At 53.5% G+C, this 17328-nt stretch overlaps 5 protein-coding genes across 5 annotated transcripts; 3 read left to right on the top strand and 2 right to left on the bottom strand.

Annotated features, from left to right (window-relative positions):
* Positions 1-747: 747 nt before the first annotated feature.
* Positions 748-3019, top strand: SCP_0310680 (predicted protein; the record flags this gene model as incomplete). The annotated part of the gene is made up of 14 exons (XM_027756453.1): positions 748-811; positions 905-978; positions 1031-1091; positions 1154-1278; positions 1339-1446; positions 1503-1611; positions 1660-1724; positions 1787-1865; positions 1932-2082; positions 2133-2169; positions 2219-2402; positions 2480-2621; positions 2677-2708; positions 2763-3019. The coding sequence occupies 14 exons, from the start codon at positions 748-750 to the stop codon at positions 3017-3019; spliced, it is 1488 nt and encodes a 495-aa protein (XP_027612254.1).
* A 1193-nt stretch (positions 3020-4212) lies between these two features.
* Positions 4213-4929, top strand: SCP_0310690 (hypothetical protein; the record flags this gene model as incomplete). The annotated part of the gene is made up of 1 exon (XM_027756454.1): positions 4213-4929. One exon carries the CDS (start codon positions 4213-4215, stop codon positions 4927-4929), a length of 717 nt encoding a protein of 238 aa, XP_027612255.1.
* A 1731-nt stretch (positions 4930-6660) lies between these two features.
* On the bottom strand, positions 6661-9036 carry SCP_0310700 (Phosphoenolpyruvate carboxykinase (ATP); the record flags this gene model as incomplete). Its single annotated transcript, XM_027756455.1, has 9 exons — positions 6661-7041; positions 7097-7181; positions 7236-7753; positions 7811-8023; positions 8087-8152; positions 8210-8292; positions 8347-8604; positions 8658-8757; positions 8902-9036. 9 exons carry the CDS (start codon positions 9034-9036, stop codon positions 6661-6663), a joined length of 1839 nt encoding a protein of 612 aa, XP_027612256.1.
* Positions 9037-10534: 1498 nt separating this feature from the next.
* On the bottom strand, positions 10535-13364 carry SCP_0310710 (hypothetical protein; the record flags this gene model as incomplete). Its single annotated transcript, XM_027756456.1, has 2 exons — positions 10535-12776; positions 12835-13364. The coding sequence occupies 2 exons, from the start codon at positions 13362-13364 to the stop codon at positions 10535-10537; spliced, it is 2772 nt and encodes a 923-aa protein (XP_027612257.1).
* Positions 13365-13621: 257 nt separating this feature from the next.
* Positions 13622-16973, top strand: SCP_0310720 (DNA replication licensing factor mcm2; the record flags this gene model as incomplete). The annotated part of the gene is made up of 10 exons (XM_027756457.1): positions 13622-13630; positions 13809-14041; positions 14091-14388; positions 14440-14611; positions 14663-15090; positions 15141-15275; positions 15326-16207; positions 16259-16567; positions 16633-16788; positions 16851-16973. The coding sequence occupies 10 exons, from the start codon at positions 13622-13624 to the stop codon at positions 16971-16973; spliced, it is 2745 nt and encodes a 914-aa protein (XP_027612258.1).
* Between the last annotated feature and the right edge of the window lie 355 nt (positions 16974-17328).

Genomic DNA, 17328 nt, shown 5'->3' on the forward strand with positions numbered 1-17328 from the left:
ACCCACCACCATCAGCAGCGTCATCTGGTGCTAGGTGGTTCCGCATGCACACTCGGTTCGGATATCCAGCTGTTGCAGTCCAAGAAGTCCAGCCCTCGTTCAGACTTGCACTAGAAACCGCCAACGCGTTTCGGAATGCCCGCCTCTATGCTCTTTCGACCCATGACAGCGTGCTCACGGTCCTGCACCTGCCAAGCTATATAGCAAAGCTTATTTACAGCCAAATTCAGAACGTTAGACGTTTCTCGTTGAAACTCACCTCCCGATTTCTGTTCGTGTTTTAGTGCGAACAAACAGTCCTTAGGCCGAATATGGCAAGCTGTCTGTACTGACTTGACCTGAGGCTCTGAGAGAATGTAAGTAGCCGGTGTCGCTGGATTGCTGCCGGATCTCCAGCGAGCGCTCGAGCATCTATTTATTTCTCCTGCACTAAAACGTTGCGCCACAAACAAGAATCGGGAGGTGAGTTTCATCGAGAAACGTCTAACGTTCTGAATTTAGCTGTAACTGACAGAATGGCTGATTCCCATCCTGCACCGCAGCCGCGATCACCACGCTGCCGCCGTGCACCGCTCTTACGGACGAGGAGCCATTTCGAGACGGTGTAACATCTCCTTATTATACTTTGCTTTAAGCTGTATGGTGTTAATTCGTATGCAGTGACCATCTCTCGCATCTTCAGTCGTGCTCTTCCGTTCCCTTCCTTTCACTGTCTCCAGAGACCGATAGGCCCTACCGGGTAGTGAGATGGGAGTGTCGTTCGTCAGGCCCTTCAAGTTGGTTCTGTCCAAGCTTGATGCCTCAGATATAGGTGTGTGTTTAGAGACTTGTGCAGTGACATCAGTTGCCTTCCCGCTAGCAACGTATGGTTGATATCGCTGGAATGCTGATTTTCCTGACTTAGCGATGCGGATCCAGGAGGTGGAGCAGGTCGAATATCGGTTGTACAGGCGAAGATGGGTCGGGCTCGTCGCGATCGTGCGTTTCCCTCACCGCTGTGGATATTAGGCGAAGTTGAGGCAATAGACAGATGATACTGAACGTGGTTGCGGGGATGCCTCTCGTATGGTTCGGCCCCATCGCGGACGATGGTACGTTCGTGACTTGTCAATTGCGCAGGATTTAAACTCATATATCATACCCGCAAACTCAGTGGTCGAGCAATTTGGCATCACCCTCGACCAGGTAAATTGGCTGGGAAATGTCGTGAACGTCATCTACGTACCCTGCGCGTGCGTAATACCCGCACTATATTCATGTATCGGCCTCAAAAAATCGGTACGCGCGAGAATTTTGTGTATTCTGTCCTCCGTGATTTTATCTGATCCCGATGTGCAGTGCTATGTGGGCGCGATATGTTTCGTCGTTTCTGGTTGGATACGCTACGCCGCAACAGCGAAGCCGCTGTCGATGAATGGTGCCTTCGTTCTGATGCTCCTGGGACAAGTGAGATGTCTCCTTGCGCCATGGGCGTGTCTTAATCTGAAGCGTCTGTGACATAGATACTTGCCGGGTTCGCCCAACCGATATTCCAGGTGCTGATCCCGAGGTATTCGGAAAAGTGGTTTGACCTCAGAGGTCGCACCACTGCGACCATGCTTATGTCGATAGGTCCGTGGTATTTCGCTTCCATTCATGCAAATATTCTGACTTACCTAGCCAATCCATTTGGGACCGGTTTGTCTCAATTGATATCGCCCTTGTGCGGGACCCCTGGTCAGTCGGTTAGTGCTCATCGCTCTTGTTTTGGGATCTTGTTAGCTGAACAGTGATTGATTTTGCGTAGCTCCTCATTCTGGGCATTGTATTCAGCGCCGCGACGCCGCTTGTATTCTTCATCGAGGATGCACCCCCCACCCCTCCAAGTATGTGTTAGTTCATCATGTCCACGTACCTATCTTTTGACTGTGCGGTCACCTCTTCCCGTGCAGCACCTTCCGCTGCCGAACAGAACCCATCTTTCAGGTCGCTCGTCATTGCCCTGATAGGGAAGACACCATACGATGCGCCGACGTACATGACTTTCCGACAACGCATCGACTTTGTCGTGATGGCGCTTGTTTTTGGGGTGTTGGTCGGAATGTGAGCGTGCACTCCCAATTTTCCCTCTTTCGCACTGACGTCTTGTGCAGCACCACGTCCTTCTCCATCCTCACAGCGCAAGACCTTGTGAGCCCACTCCCGATACCATGTTTGCATGACGTTGACGCCCCCGCAGGAGCCGTACGGCTACGGCGACTTGATCTCCGGCCTGATGGGCGCAACTATCCTCCTCGTCGGTGTCGTCGCGGCGGTGATCACCGCCCCGCTCTTCGACCGCGTTCTGTCGCACCACCTTGCGCTCAGCTGCAAGTGTGTGTGCCCCATACTCGGGGCAAGCTGGCTGAGTCTGATCTGGGCAGGTACGTGTGTGTCCCTTCTCTTCCCCGCACATACATGGGTTTCGTTGTGTGGAGCGGTAGCTGACGCGTCATCGCAGTGCGCGCGAACAACACTGGCGCGCTCTTCGCCATCATGGCCATCATCGGCGCGTCGAGCCTGACCCTGCTCCCGGTCGCGCTCGAGCTCGCGGTAGAGCTTACGCGCAACGCAGATGGGAGTTCCGCCGTGCTCTGGGGATCGTACGCGCCCTCTTTCGCGTATCGCCGCGTGTTCACGTCTGACCCCTTCTCGAAGGGCTAACCTGTTTGCTGTGATCTTTGTCGTCGGTGCGTGCACCGCTCTCCTCACTTTGAGATCTTTCGCGCTGATATGAGTTGCAGTCGAGGGCGCACTACGCGCCGGGCCAGATGCGCACCTGCCGTACAACATGTCGCGCGCGCTCATATTCCAGGGCGTCCTCGCATGCGCCATCGTCGTCGCATTGGTGCTCGAGGGCAAACAGCAGCGGCGCGCGGAGGATGAGCGCCGGATAGCAACTGCTCGTGCGGTTACGGGTGATGCGCTGCGGCTTGCAGAGATCGTACGGCGCAGCGATGGGAAGTCGGACGCGGGGACGGGATGTGAGCTCGATGTGTAGGCTCGCGGGTTGGTGTCTGTGCTGATAAATGGGATTGTCGTATCCATAGATGTGTTGTAGTGGTGTAATACTGGTTTCTATTACTACTTACTCATTTTGGACTTTAGAAACCCAGAGGTTCCTCTACATAGATACGGATACTAAGTATTGTCTTGCCATACCGCCCGCCGGGCGCACTGACTCTCGCGTGCCGCACAGCTCGTCCGACCAGTTGATTTTTTTGGTAGAAGCCTTTAACTTTGTGAACTCCGAGCACGCACAGAGCGGCCGGTGACGACCACGACCTTCACCATGCATCACACCGCCGATCGTCCCTGGACATGTCCTCGACGCCGACGAGAAGCGTTGGAAAATCGAATGAACATACGGTAAGCAGCGGCAAAGCAAGGCAGCAAGATGTGCACATCTCCGACTCCACGAACTGGAGGAGATTTGTCGGCCCGAGGAGGCGTCTCAAGCGTATTAATGGGCGCTAACTGGGAGCTCCCTGACAGGCTGTCAGCGGCGGTATGAAGCGATTTACTCATCGCGACTCTACGCGCGAATGAGACCGAGAGAAAGATAGATCGCAAAGAGAAGGTGAGTTAACTTATAAATGGGATAGGGCGTACTGGCGGACGACTTGTCTCTTAGCATCCCCCGCCATGGTGTATGCGTGGCGACATCAACCTTTCAAAGCCATCTACCTAATCTATGGGGCCGCTAAAGTACTTGCACTAATCCCTCTCTGGTGCTTGCGCTATACTCTTCCTTCCTGGCGCCCACGGCGGTCCTGGTCGTTGAAGAAAACCCTCGTAATGCGTCTCGTTCCCTACGTATTCGGTGAAATCCAAGAGAAGTACGCCCGCACCCAAAAGTGCCTGACATCACCAAATGCTGACCTTCGTTGCAGAGTAGGACAGCTTCAATCTTGGCCATCCTGACGTGCAGTGGAAGAAGGTCCAGGAATCAAGGGCGTCTGGGTGGACGCTGTTCCCCATCTTATTACTGGAAATGTGAGAGAATGGGCGACTGCTGCTGGTGTAGAGCCAGTGCGCATCCCCGGCTACTGGACAGATAAAGTGAATTATAACACTCCAATCAGAGAGGCACCTGCGGCTGGGGAAAAGGTCATCTACTTCATCCATGGCGGTGCTTTCATGTGCCTATCCGCACACCCGGAGTGCATATTGTCAGTCATTCCCCGTCTGATCATGCAGCAATGTCCATTCGCCAAACGTGCCTTCACCATCGAATATCGTATCAGCGACCCAGGGCCAGATTCAAATGCTATCCCTAATTCCTTTCCAGCTGGCCTTATGGATGTCGTCGCTGGATATGTCTACCTAGTGGATGTTGTCGGGTTTGAACCCGAGAATATCATCGTTGTCGGGGACTCAGCGGGGGGGAACCTCGCCCTTGCTTTCGCGCGATATCTCGTCGACCACATCGCGGAGCTATCCGCGACCGTGAAGACCCTGGGACCCTTACCGCCTTCCTATCCACTAGTACTCTTGTCGCCATGGTGCGACCTGGGCACCTCGCACGAGAGCCCAGCGTCCTCCTTGGTGACGAACACGTACGACTTCCTTCCCGATGTGCGAAGAGGCCTCCTGTTTGAGGTTCGCAAGGTGTACGCAGGCCTGCTTGGGATGGAGGGTGCGAGCGTGAACCCGTACCTCTCGCCGGCATCCACTCATTCGGCCATGGACGGCCCGTCGTTCAAAGGGTTTCCCCCCACATTCATTTCGGCGGGTGGGATGGAGCGGTTCGTGGACCAATGTAGGACGCTGGCGAAGAAGATGGCGGCGGATTTGGGGGAAGATCGGGTGGTGTACGTCGAGGAGCCCGATGCCTGCCACGATGTTCTTGTGTTACCCTTCGAGCAACGCAATGATACCATGAAGGCTTTAGCGCTGTGGCTCGCCTGAAGGCGCAGCTCACAATCGCCTGTACCCTGGCTTGATAGTGAGCGCTGGTGTCCGGACTGTTAACCGATGACCTGACCAACACCTTCGCCAGTGTTCTATGTAGTGCTCGTATAAAGTACCCACCTTATATAGGAGATTTTCCCAGTAGGAGGCAGAGACGGATGTGACCGACGGAATCGCACGGAGGGCACTACTCGGCGAAATCATTTGAGATTCACCACCGTCGCTCGCGATAATTCCTGGGTACAGATTGACGTCCGCCTGAGGCTAAGCAGTTGATGTTATTGACTTATCCTTATGCGTACAATCCAGGTACACACAGCTGTAATACAAGGTGAAGAAGGGTCCATAGAGTGCAAATCCAGGGGATACATGTGAGCCAATTGAGGACTGGCGGTGCAGCCTCCGCGATTCCACAAGTCCGTTATATGGGAATATAGCGTAGAATCTGGCTGGGATTGTGGTCGGCCATCATCCTCATCAGTAAACAAATTTTCTCGTCACTTGAACATCCTATTGAATTCCCGCACCGTCGAAGCAAATGAGGCAAGCACGAGTTTGTTTGCGGTTAAACTTGGTAAATACGAAGCTAGCCAGGTCATGTCCCTTCTCGATGAGTTTCCCGTCAACAGCCCCTTCAGGTCGGCCCATGGCACTGTCACGCGATTCACATTGGGAGGGTACCGGATCTCTCCAACTTGTCCTGCCCAATCAGCTTGACATCGATGTTTCTTGCCTTGACTACAACCAGAGTGTAGTTATTGCGGATGTCACCGTGCACAAAACCGGTTCTGTGCAAGGACCGACATTTCCTACACCACATATCTGAGTCTGCTTTCCACGTCATCCCGGGAAGCACATTCAGCGGTGTTCAACATCCATGACGGCAATGAATCAAAGACCAGGAATACGTTGACAGCGGCGCAAAGGTGGCGAGAAGCCCTCACAATGTGTGTGCTTCCTGCGAGTATCTGCGCGTGAACTCGATGATAAGCGGATCTCCAGCACTTGTTTCCCCGTTGATATTTCACTCGTGCCGGGTGGCCACTGTGTACTTGAAAGATATATCAGTCGATCGTCAGGCAATGATATTGGGTAATGAATACTGTAGTCAGAACGTCCTGACGGACGACGCCGGTGTATGCTGCGCCCGCGATGCTTATCCACGCATCAAGTAGTTCATCCAATGAGTCGAAGAAAGACACCGACCGGAGTAATATACAATCAGACATGGTGGAACCGACCCTTTCAAAACCACCTCGCTTTCATGAAATTCTCGTAGTGAAATCAGGCTTGCAAATACGACGTTTGACGACCTGCCTTCATTTTTGGCTTCGGTTTCCATGATGATATGGAAGCCGAATATAAATGAAATCAGATCGGGGTGCCTTATCGAGATTCGACGGCACAACACATATGAGTCTGACCTTACGCTGGGTGGTCATGGCAGTCTGGAGGATGGTCTCAAGGATTAGAGTAGTCGAAACATTGGATATGTAAGCAATTGCCGACGGGCGTGGGCGAACCTCCCAACACTCAACGGCCGCTCTCGAGCTGACGAAATCTATGATTGTGCGATTCGATTGGATACAGTTGACACTGCAGTGACAATACACTCGGGTGTTCATACACATGTTAGGATGAACGAATTAAAAATGAGTAACCCCCCTTGAGACAAACGAACGCTATGCTGTCGATTCCTCCGCATCGCAAGCCCAACGCGCTCGCTCCTCAGACCTCCGGGCCCGCCAAGCGCACCTTCTCGTCGACGTCCGATTCGTACAGAGCGAATGCCTTCCGGAACATGCCTGCGAGCTTGCGCACCTCGCGTTCGAACGCCTCCTTGTCTGCCCACGCATGGCGGGGGTTCAGCAGCTCGCGCGGGACGCCTTCAAGGCCCGTGGGGATCTGGAGGTTGAACGTGCCAAACGTCTCGTACTCTGCCTTCGCGAGCTCGCCTGAGTGCACCGCATCGACGATCGCGCGCGTGTACTTAAGCGGGCAGCGCTTGCCCGAGCCGAACTTACCACCAGTCCAGCCGGTGTTGATGAGCCAGCAGTCGACCTTGTACTTGGCCATGCGCTCCGCGAGCATCTCGGCGTAGCGACCAGGCTGTTGGGCGCGAGCTCAGATCGGAGACAGAAGTGGAAGATAAAGATATGCGTACGTGAAGGACAATGAAGGGCGCGCTGTAGCACGTCGAGAAAGTGGGGATCGGCTCCAACACACCGTCCTCAGTTCCAGGGGTTTTTCTGCGAGATTCACGTTTAGATTGATTATACACGTAGTGAACGGGTGACACTCACGATGTGTATCCAGCGAGGAAGTGGTAGCTGGCCTGCTCCGGGGTGAGCTTGCTCACCGGGGGCAACACACCAAACGCATCGCAAGTCAACATGATGATGTTGCTTGGCTGGCGATCGACGACGCAAGGTATCTGCGCGTTCGGGATGTACTCGATGGGGTACGCGCAGCGGGTGTTCTCGGTGATGCTGATGTCATCGTAGTCCGGAACACGTGAGATGGGGTTATAGACAACGTTCTCGAGGATGCTGCCGAAGCGAATCGCGTTGAAGATCTCCGGCTCCTTTTCCGCGGACAGGTTCATGCACTTGGCATAACAGCCCCCCTCGATGTTGAAGACACCCTTGTCCGACCACACATGCTCGTCGTCGCCGATCAACAGCCGACGGGGGTCGGCAGAAAGGGTCGTCTTTCCTGTACCAGACAGACCGAAGAAAAGAGTGACGTCGCCCTTGTCCATTCCGACATTCGCGGAAGAGTGCAGCGAAAGCTGGCCGAACTTGACGGGTTGCAAATAGTGCTGCATAACAAAATCAAAGTGAGAACGACGGGAATACTGGCGAGGTAAGAAACCGACCATCACGGAGAAGACACCCTTCTTCATCTCTCCAGCATACTCGGTGCCGAGGATGACCATCTCCATTCGCTTGAAGTTGATCTCAACGGATGTCGTCGAGGACATGCCCTTCGTGAAACGGTTCGCCGGAAACTGTCCAGCATTGTAGATGATGAAGTCGGGTTCGCCGAAATCCTTCAGCTCCTCCTCTGTCGGACGGATGAGCATGTTGTTCTAGATCACGCGCAAAAATGACGTCAGTAATAAATTAGAGTGGACTTTACCTAATGAACTTACCATGAACAACGCGTGGTACGCGCGAGCGCAGATGACCCGGACCTTAATGCGGTATTCGGGATCCCACTACACCAGTGAGAAATGTGAACATTAGGCCCGGAGATATTAACAGTAGTTGCTTACCCCAGCGTAACCATCGAAGACGTAGACATTGTCTCGCGTGTTCAAGTAGTCAATTGCACGCTCGCGGTTGATCTCGAAAGTGTCTGTATTGAACAATAGGTGAGTAAACAATTTACACCGATGACAACTATACTTACGTTCGTCCATCATAATGTTGACAGAGCCCCACCAGATCTCATCCTTCGACGTCTCCTCGTAGACGATACGCTTGTCCTTGGGGCTACGGCCAGACTTCTTACCGGAGAAGTTGATCAGGGCACCTGATGAGGAGACGATAGCCCCCTCATTCCGGATGGCATCCTCATACAAGAGGGCGACGGGGGCATTGCGCTTGATCTGGATCCTGTCCATGTCGAAACCGGCCTGCGAGAAATACTCCAGGTCACGGCCGACTACTGCACAACATATCAGAAGCATTAAGGACATGAGAAATGCAAGAAATACGTACAAGAACTGGGCTCGGCATCGAATGCCTGTGCATAGTTCTTGTGGAGGATGTGAGGGGTCACATAGGGCGTCCCGTGCGTGTAGGCCATGGTGGCAGCAGACTAAGGAGGGTGAAGAATCAGTAAACTGCGTGCATAAGGTGAAAAGGTGAACGACAAGTTATAGACAGTTCAAGTACGGGTCAGCACGGAACGAGCTAACACATACCACAACTGCCATAGATGAGGGAATAATGCGACACTTACGTTCAGATGTGGTTGATTACAGAGATAAAAGGGAGCTAGGCGTCGGAGAGTGCAATGAGGAGGACGACGAAGGGAAAGAGGGGCGATCGAAAAACGGAGGAGAGGAGAGGGCTTTATAGCAGCCAGGCGCTGCATCCAAGCAGGAGCCGCCTGGGACGCGTATTTCCAAATAAGGCAATTTCTGAAGTAATCTCGTCGCGTGACGCTCGCACCAGTGCAATCCAACGGAGCCTCAACCCGGTCCTGTCCGTGCTCGGGACACCGAACGGGTTCACATACAAATACGAGGCTGCTCTTCAGGCTTCCTGGCTTGCCGGAAGATGCGCAGGACGATGGGTGAGAGAGAGGTGCTCGTCGAAGTATCGTGTCAGCATCCTCCCAGATCAGCGCTGTGACGGTCATGGCAGACTTCCTTATGTGGGTCAGCAGCTCACCACCAGGCTACACCCTCCTCTAACCACAGAAACCTTGCAAATACGAATGTGCCATGTTTGAAAATCATGTGGAACTGCTGACGGAAGCGGCTCCCAACCGAATGCCGATCTGGCACCTCTCCCTCGCCATCCAGATGCTAGGTACATTACCTACCCTTCAAGAAGCTCTAGAACCCCACTCTTTTACTTACTTCGACTCGTCTGTAGTGAAATTTTACAGTTTCTGTTGAACTGACGGGAGCCGTGTCATCTTCTTGGGACTACAAACGGTGTGTACGACTCCAATGCACAGCAAACGGGGCTCCGGGAATTTCCACTTTACTGTGGCACTCCGCAGGTTGAAAGGAATGGAAGTGTTCTCTTTTGCTACCGTGCGGGTCGCTAAGGTGCAACTCCAGGCCGTAGACCATGGCTAATGGCTTCCATCATGTCTTAGACGCGTCTAGGAGGCGCCAGTATGACCTAGAAGAAAATCCAAGCTCACTGTATGTTTCTCGGGGCCCCCATGGGGTATGTCATGTTCCGAGTGTGGTATCAGGTGGTCAAGCATGCCGGGTCACCATCCCTGACGCTCTCTGTGCCGCAATCTCCAGACTCCCACCAATCATCGCCTGGCGTACTGCCTTGTCATCCAGGACTGGAAGGTCCTGTGGATCGGTTTGATGCGATCGTGAGCAGATCGAAATTGACGTCCTGTCCTCAGAATCCTGTCGACCTCGGAACCGCTTCGTAACGTGCCTGGTACGTACAGATATTGACGCCCGCGTTTGGTGACAAGGTGTATATATTGCTTTGACGTGCTCGTCTCGGGTTGATGAAGACACGGTTGGCGAATCGTTACTTTCCAAACTCTCTGTGTGCGATCTCTGCTTACTCCAGGAGCCAGGTGATTGAGAGACGAGCGAGACGAGAGAAAGTATTTGTGTCTGTATCATCTCGCCAGAATGCTTGTTGATGTGTTTGTTGTTGACGCCTGAACGAGGGAGCTTTAGGGGAAAAGCCCGATTTAATGGTTGGAGAAAACAAATGTGACAATGATATTGTTAGTGATACGATATTTCCGACATGTACAAAAACAAAATACACCGGGATTAGATTGCGCTCCGTGGGGATAGCATGGGGACAGCAATCGTGCACAAATGCAATCGGGAACGAGGAAGCGAATAGCAAAGGTGTATGAGGCACAGAGGCAACCAAAGTTAACATGCATGGTGGACCGCTGGCGGGGAGGAGTCGGGGTATGCGAAGAGGTTGAGAGCATCGTCGGACGAGAGATAATTAGCACCAAATGTGGTGTCATATACAGAGTCACGGCGGGGCACGGGGCGCATCGGCGTCTCTGCCGCAAAGATGCTGGGACGTGATGACTTCGAGCACCCCTTGTGATGATCTTGCTTTGCGGCACCAATTTTACGGTGTGGATGCAAGACAATGCAATTCCGCTGAGCGTCCGCGAGTATTGTCGTGAAGTTGCTCAACCTCGGCATGCGGGGCTTGGGCGTAGGCAAGAGCAAGATGAGGGGATCGACATTCTCATCGTCTGTGTTGTGTTCAGCTACAGTAGCGCGGCACAGAGGCTCCCGATCAGACATGGTACGTCGGAGAGACGGGTATCTTAACAGCGACTTGGGAGTTGGGGCTGGGAGAGCCTTTCGCTTATGAATGAGGCTACTTGGAGCGGAGATGTCTTCATCGCCTGCACTGTGTCCAGGTGGAGACCAGTGCAGCGGCAACCCTCTCTCCTTAGACTGAGCTGGAGAGGGGAACGTGGACCGGGACATTGATGTGGAATTTGAAGCTGAGACAGCCTTCCGCTTCCGGGTGGAGATACTTGCTTTGGTGTCATCGATGTTTTTATCACCTGCATCATGTCCAGAGGGAGACCAGTGCGGTAGCACCCGCCGTTCAGACGGAACCGGCACAGGAGATGTGGTTCGAGACGTCGACTTGGAAGTTGAAGCAGAGGCAGATTTTCGCCTGCGAGTGGCAGTTCCCAGTCCCGCTTGCGGGCTTGAGGAACTCCTCGCCATACCCTCGGAGTGACGCAAATGCGTCCGTGGCTGCGACGGAGTGATACGGCGGTCGCTCTGGCTTTTCTGGCCGTCCGCATCATGGCGAAGCTTTCGCCTCTTTGGAGGGCCCTGCGAAGCAGCAGCAACCTTCGGAGACGAGCGTACCCAACAGCCAACCATATCTTCCCACTCCCACTCGGGCTGGCCCGCTTGCCCATCCAGAGGCTGTGGTACAATATGTGCCCGTCTCCGATGGTGGGCGCCCACTTGACCTCCCGCACCGAAGTGGAGTGCCTCAGCCTTCTCGACCTGCTCGACCAGCTCTGTCCTTAACGAATCCAAATCCGCCAAGGACAGCCGGTCGTCCACACCAGACAAAGAACGGGGTGCAGCACAGTGGCTCTCGACGTGCCGCAAGGCGTTGGACCACAGCGCCGCTTCGAGTAGATGAAGTGTGCGGGAGCGGAGAGATTCGGCGATTTCACGAAGAGACTCCATGCATCCGTACTGCGGGGCCGCAGAGCTTAGGGGTGGCGGAGGCGACTCCGTGGATCCTGTAGTGAAGGTGAGGGGGCAGACAGGTGGAGGAGAGAGGATGAGGGCGACGAGGATGTCGTAGCTTTCTGTGCGGGTGCTGGTGGTGCGCAAGATGCTCTGTAAGCGGTCCGCCTCTGCGGTAGTCAAGACGGCCAGGAGGGGTGACGCTAGGCAATAAGTCGTTACGCAAATGAGGGCATCTGCGAGGCATATGTCTGCGTCCAGCGGGAGGCCGCGAAGGAGGTACAGATCGTATTCTGCCCCTACTAATAGGAAGCGGGCCAGAGCTTGATATTCTTCCGCAAATTCTGCCGGCCAGGTCTCTAGGGTGTCGAGGCCGTGGAGCCGGAAATAGAACCGCTCGAGGATGGATTTGATCCACTTCGCGAGGCGAGCCCGCAGACTATACTCGTATACTACTTCATCATGTTTACTTTTCATTCTTGCCCTCTTCTTCGAGCGTAGAGCTTCAATATTATTGATAGTTTGGGCCAGTCCGGAACACAGGGTTATGAAAGCACCAAAATCATCGCCTCGCAGTTCCCGGGCTAGCCGGGTAACTGCCTTCGATGTCCAGGCTTCGATTCTTCCCGCTATAGGTTGGACGAGAACGTCCACAAAGATTTGGGTGAATGTTGAAGAGTCTATCACGCGTGCAACGCTTGGGAGCAGCGCCGTTAAGTAGTTGCTATGCGCCGAGTGTGAGAGAGGACAGGTGGGGCTTGAGGAGCTGGTTGGCTGAAGTGCAGCGGTGAACAGTGCCTGCAGGAGAATCCCGCATTCTTGATACAGATCGAAGAAGAGGCAGACATCCAGTAAAGCGGTTAGAAGGGTGGGACGGTGTTGGCATGTCTCAAGAATCAGAGAAAGCGCATGGGAGACGACCGCATAGCTGAACAGCACGAATGTGAAGTGCATTTTATTTAGGTACGAGTTCAAAAAGAGCGTACCTGCGATGGTGTGCGGGCACGCAGTCATAAACTTTCTCCATGACCTCACCCGCCACGTAGTCGCACACATCTACATTGGGATATTCGTCTTGTTGCGCTTCAATTTCGTCTTCGATGTGCTCCCCAATAACTGATGCGCAAATTGCTGCTAAACTCCGGATGGGTGTGACATTCGAAGGACCACGGGTGGATGTCTGGCGGAAGGCAAGTTGCACAATATTTCTGAACGCGTCTCGCACCTCGTATATCTTCTTTGAGAGTTGCAAGCTTTCAACGCTCGCTCTGTCGAAGTGAATGCGAGAGCCAAGGTTTTCCGGAGGTTGGAGAACCACGAGTGGTGGTGGCTCGTTCTCGGCATTTGTTCGTCGAGCGTAATTTCTAGACGAGCTCAAATATGTGGTTGAGACTGCTGGCCTCGGTTGTGAAAGCGGCGATGAGAATGTGGCTAGAGATATGCACTTGGCACGAAGTGGTCTGAAGATGCGCTTAACTCGAGATGGAGAGAGACGTTCTGCAGAGTGTGCAGTCATTGCTAGACGTGAAAAAATAGAGGTTAATACGTTTGTGAGATGTGGTTGACAGGAAGCATTGAGAAGGGAGATGGTCGGAACAAGGATGAAAGATGGCCGAACGAACTTGGTGGCCACCCCGTACCAGTCAGGCACGTGCCTGACGCGGTTGTGGCAACTCCAAACTCCGCCTCAATCGTGGTGATTTCGCGTGTCTTTGCACTTGCTTGTATCCCCTCCTCGTCTCCTCAGCCCCGCTGAATTAACTCATCATCAATATGGCCTCGGTGAGTATGATGTTCTGCTTGTCAGAACGTATATAAGGCTTTGTAGACGACATTAAGTGTGGTGGACGCCTTTTCCAACGTGGTCTCATCATGGCGTGGCGACGCGGCTTCTTTCGTGGTCATCTTAGGCCTTTGCGCCTTCCAATTTACTTGATTTTCACTGACGTTTCCATGCTAGACACCTCGTGGCGCGAAACGTCGTCGCTCACGGACTCCACTCGCCGGTTCTTCTCCCACCCCAGCCGGGCATCCTACTCATGGTCGTCGCGACTCGGAGTCGTCTCTCCCGCCTTCCTCTCCACCGCCACCCTTCTCCGATACTGATGATAGTTTTGATGAACGGGATGCAGTCAGGGAGATCGATGATGAAGATCAAGAGGGCGAGGATCTTTTCGGAGAGGATCTGGAAGAGTGAGTAGCTGCGTGTTCATCTGCGTCGCTTGCTGAACGTGTTTTCCAGGGACTATGCTCCAAACCAAATGCTCGATACTTACTCGGACGCCGGAATCAACGATGAGAATTTCGACGAGATGTCGGTTGGAGCTCGACGTGCAGCCGAGGCGAAAATGGACCGCAGAGATGCGCAGGGCGGTAGGCGTGGAGCTAGGGCTGCGCGGAGGAGCCGCATGCCTGACTTCCTGCAGAGTGACGACATGGATGATGATTTCGACGCTGGCCTCCTGGCAGGCACGAAGAGGCGTACGAGAAGGCAGTATGATGAGAGGAAGGAGCTTGATGACATGGAAGGCATTGAAGATGTGAGGGGAAAAGTTCATTCAACTCGCGTTGATTTATAACTCTTGGTGCAGGAACTACCGCTGGAGCAGTTGAGCGATATCAAAGCGAAGTCGATCGCCGAGTGGATTGCGAATGAGCGGGTTCGCCGGTCCATAGTCAGGCACTTCCGCCAATTCTTGATGACCTATGTGGACGAGCACGGTGCTTCCGTCTACGGACAACGTATTCGCAATCTTGGAGAAAGTGAGGGCACGAGCTTTTTCGCCTTCTACCAGCTGACGTTTTTGTCTTAAGACAACTCGGAGTCATTAGAAGTGTCCTATCTTCATCTGGCTCTCTCGAAGCCAATTCTCGCCTACTTCCTTACCAACTCACCTACGGCCATGCTTGCTATCTTTGACGAGGTAGCTCTTAATGCCATCCTGGTGTACTATCCCTCCTACGAGCGGATCCACTCAGAGGTCCACGTCCGGATCACGGACCTTCCGCTCAGCTCGTCGCTGCGTGACTTGCGCCGTTCGAATCTGAACAACCTTGTGCGAGTGTCCGGTGTCGTCACCAGACGCACGGGCGTCTTTCCTCAGTTGAAATATGTCAAGTTCGACTGCCGCAAGTGTGGCGCTGTCCTTGGACCATTCTACCAGGATGCGACCAAGGAAGTCAAGATTAGTTACTGCCCGAATTGCGAAGGCAAGGGCCCATTCAGCGTGAACTCGGAGCAGGTCTGTCTTATTTTTTTTAATGTCTTCAGCGTATTTTACTGGTGTTGTAGACTGTTTATCGCAACTACCAGAAGATGACCCTGCAGGAGTCTCCCGGTTCCGTGCCTCCCGGTCGCCTGCCTAGACACCGTGAAGTTGTTCTACTTTGGGATCTCATCGACACAGCCAAGCCCGGAGAGGAAATTGTTCGTGTCTGCTGATTGCTCCTGTCTCAGATTAACTCATGATTTTACAGGAAATCACTGGCATCTATCGCAACAACTTCGATGCCTCACTCAACTCCAAGAACGGCTTCCCCGTTTTCTCCACTGTTATTGAGGCCAATCATGTCAACAAGAAGGAAGACCAGTTTGCCGCGTTCCGACTTACTGAAGAAGACGATAAGATGATTCGCAACCTTGCGCGAGACGATCGTATTCGCAAGCGGATCGTCAAGTCCATAGCACCGTCGATTTATGGTCATGAAGACATCAAGATAGCCCTCGCATTGTCGCTTTTCGGTGGTGTGCCAAAGGACATTAACCGCAAGCACCGTATCCGCGGAGACATCAATGTCCTGCTGCTGGGTGATCCTGGAACAGCCAAGTCGCAGTTCTTGAAGTACGTGGAGAAGACCGCGCATAGGTCGGTATTTGCGACGGGCCAAGGGGCGTCTGCTGTCGGCCTGACCGCGAGTGTGCGCAAAGATCCAGTCACGCGCGAATGGACCCTCGAAGGCGGGGCCTTGGTGTTGGCAGACAAGGGGACATGTCTCATCGACGAGTTCGACAAGATGAATGATGCCGACCGGACATCGATCCATGAGGCAATGGAGCAGCAGTCGATCTCGATCTCCAAGGCGGGCATTGTCACTTCGCTGCAGGCGCGTTGCGCTATCATCGCTGCTGCGAATCCGATTCGGGGCAGGTACAACCCTACCATTCCGTTTCAGCAGAACGTAGAGTTGACGGAGCCCATCTTGTCGCGGTTCGATGTTCTCTGCGTCGTGAAAGATACTGTGGACCCAGTCAAGGACGAGTTGCTGGCGAGATTCGTCGTCGGCAGCCATCTGAGAAGCCATCCGAAGTTTGAAGCGGACAAGGAGGAAATGAACGTAGGCACCACGCTCGATGCAGATGTGCGTGTGAGAGTCTCGTATGATGTGACGGTAAACTGACGGCTTGCACAGATCATATCTCAAGACGTCCTGCGGAAATATATCATGTATGCACGAGAGAGAGTCCGACCGAAGCTCTACGACCTTGACCAAGAGAAGCTGTCGCGTCTGTTCGCTGACTTAAGACGCGAATCCTTGGCGACTGGTTCGTTCCCAATCACTGTGCGCCATCTGGAGAGCATGATCCGTATGGCAGAGGCGAGCGCGAAGATGGCTCTTAGGGAATACGTCCGGGCAGACGACATCGACCTCGCCATCTCTGTCACTGTAGGAAGCTTTGTAAGTGCCCAGAAAATGTCGATCAAGAAGACACTTGAGCGGGTGAGTCATGCAGACGCTGTTGTTGCATCAGCTCCGTCCACTCACACTCTCATGCATTGCACCAGGGATTCCGCAAATACCTCACGCAAGCTCGCGATCATGAAGAGCTGCTGGCCTTCCTATTGGGCAATATTGTAAAGGAGAAGGCTCGCTTGTACCAGCTACAGCGGTATCAGCAGCCAGAATTGATCACCATCAAGATCTCCGAGTTAGACGAACGCGTGCGTCCAACATGTCTTGCAACTGTACACGCTCCATGATGCTGACTTTCTCATATCTGCAGGCGAAGGAGCACGATATATTTGACACCACGCCGTTCCTCCGCTCGAAACTGTTCGCCTCCAACGGTTACAAGATGAACGACGGTATCATCGAGAAGAGATTCCCGCGCGGCGACGAAGCTTAAAATCCCGGGGATGTAGTATATCCGCAGTGCCGGCGTTGTTAGATATCTTTCGGTCTTTGGGCTATCGTGCTCTGTGCTGTCCTGCTTTGTAATTGCGAACGTTGTAGTTGTACTCCGGTGCCCATTTATGCAGGGTCGACAGCTGTCGTGTGCAGGGAAATGACAGCTGTGAGCAAATATAAATTTCACCGAAGACTTTCTGGTGGCGCGTCTGCGGGCGCCTGTGGCTCCTCGGGATCTGAGTCCGGCGTCGGCCAATGGGATTGGAATTACCTACATTTGTTCGCCTCGCGCGCAGAGAAAATTGATTGTTTCTGTCAAAGGCCTCTATCATTGCTTTCCGAGGATTGATGAC

The sequence above is a fragment of the Sparassis crispa genome, assembly GCF_003851025.1.
Source record: "Sparassis crispa DNA, contig_000002F, whole genome shotgun sequence".
Lineage (NCBI taxonomy): Eukaryota > Fungi > Basidiomycota > Agaricomycetes > Polyporales > Sparassidaceae > Sparassis > Sparassis crispa.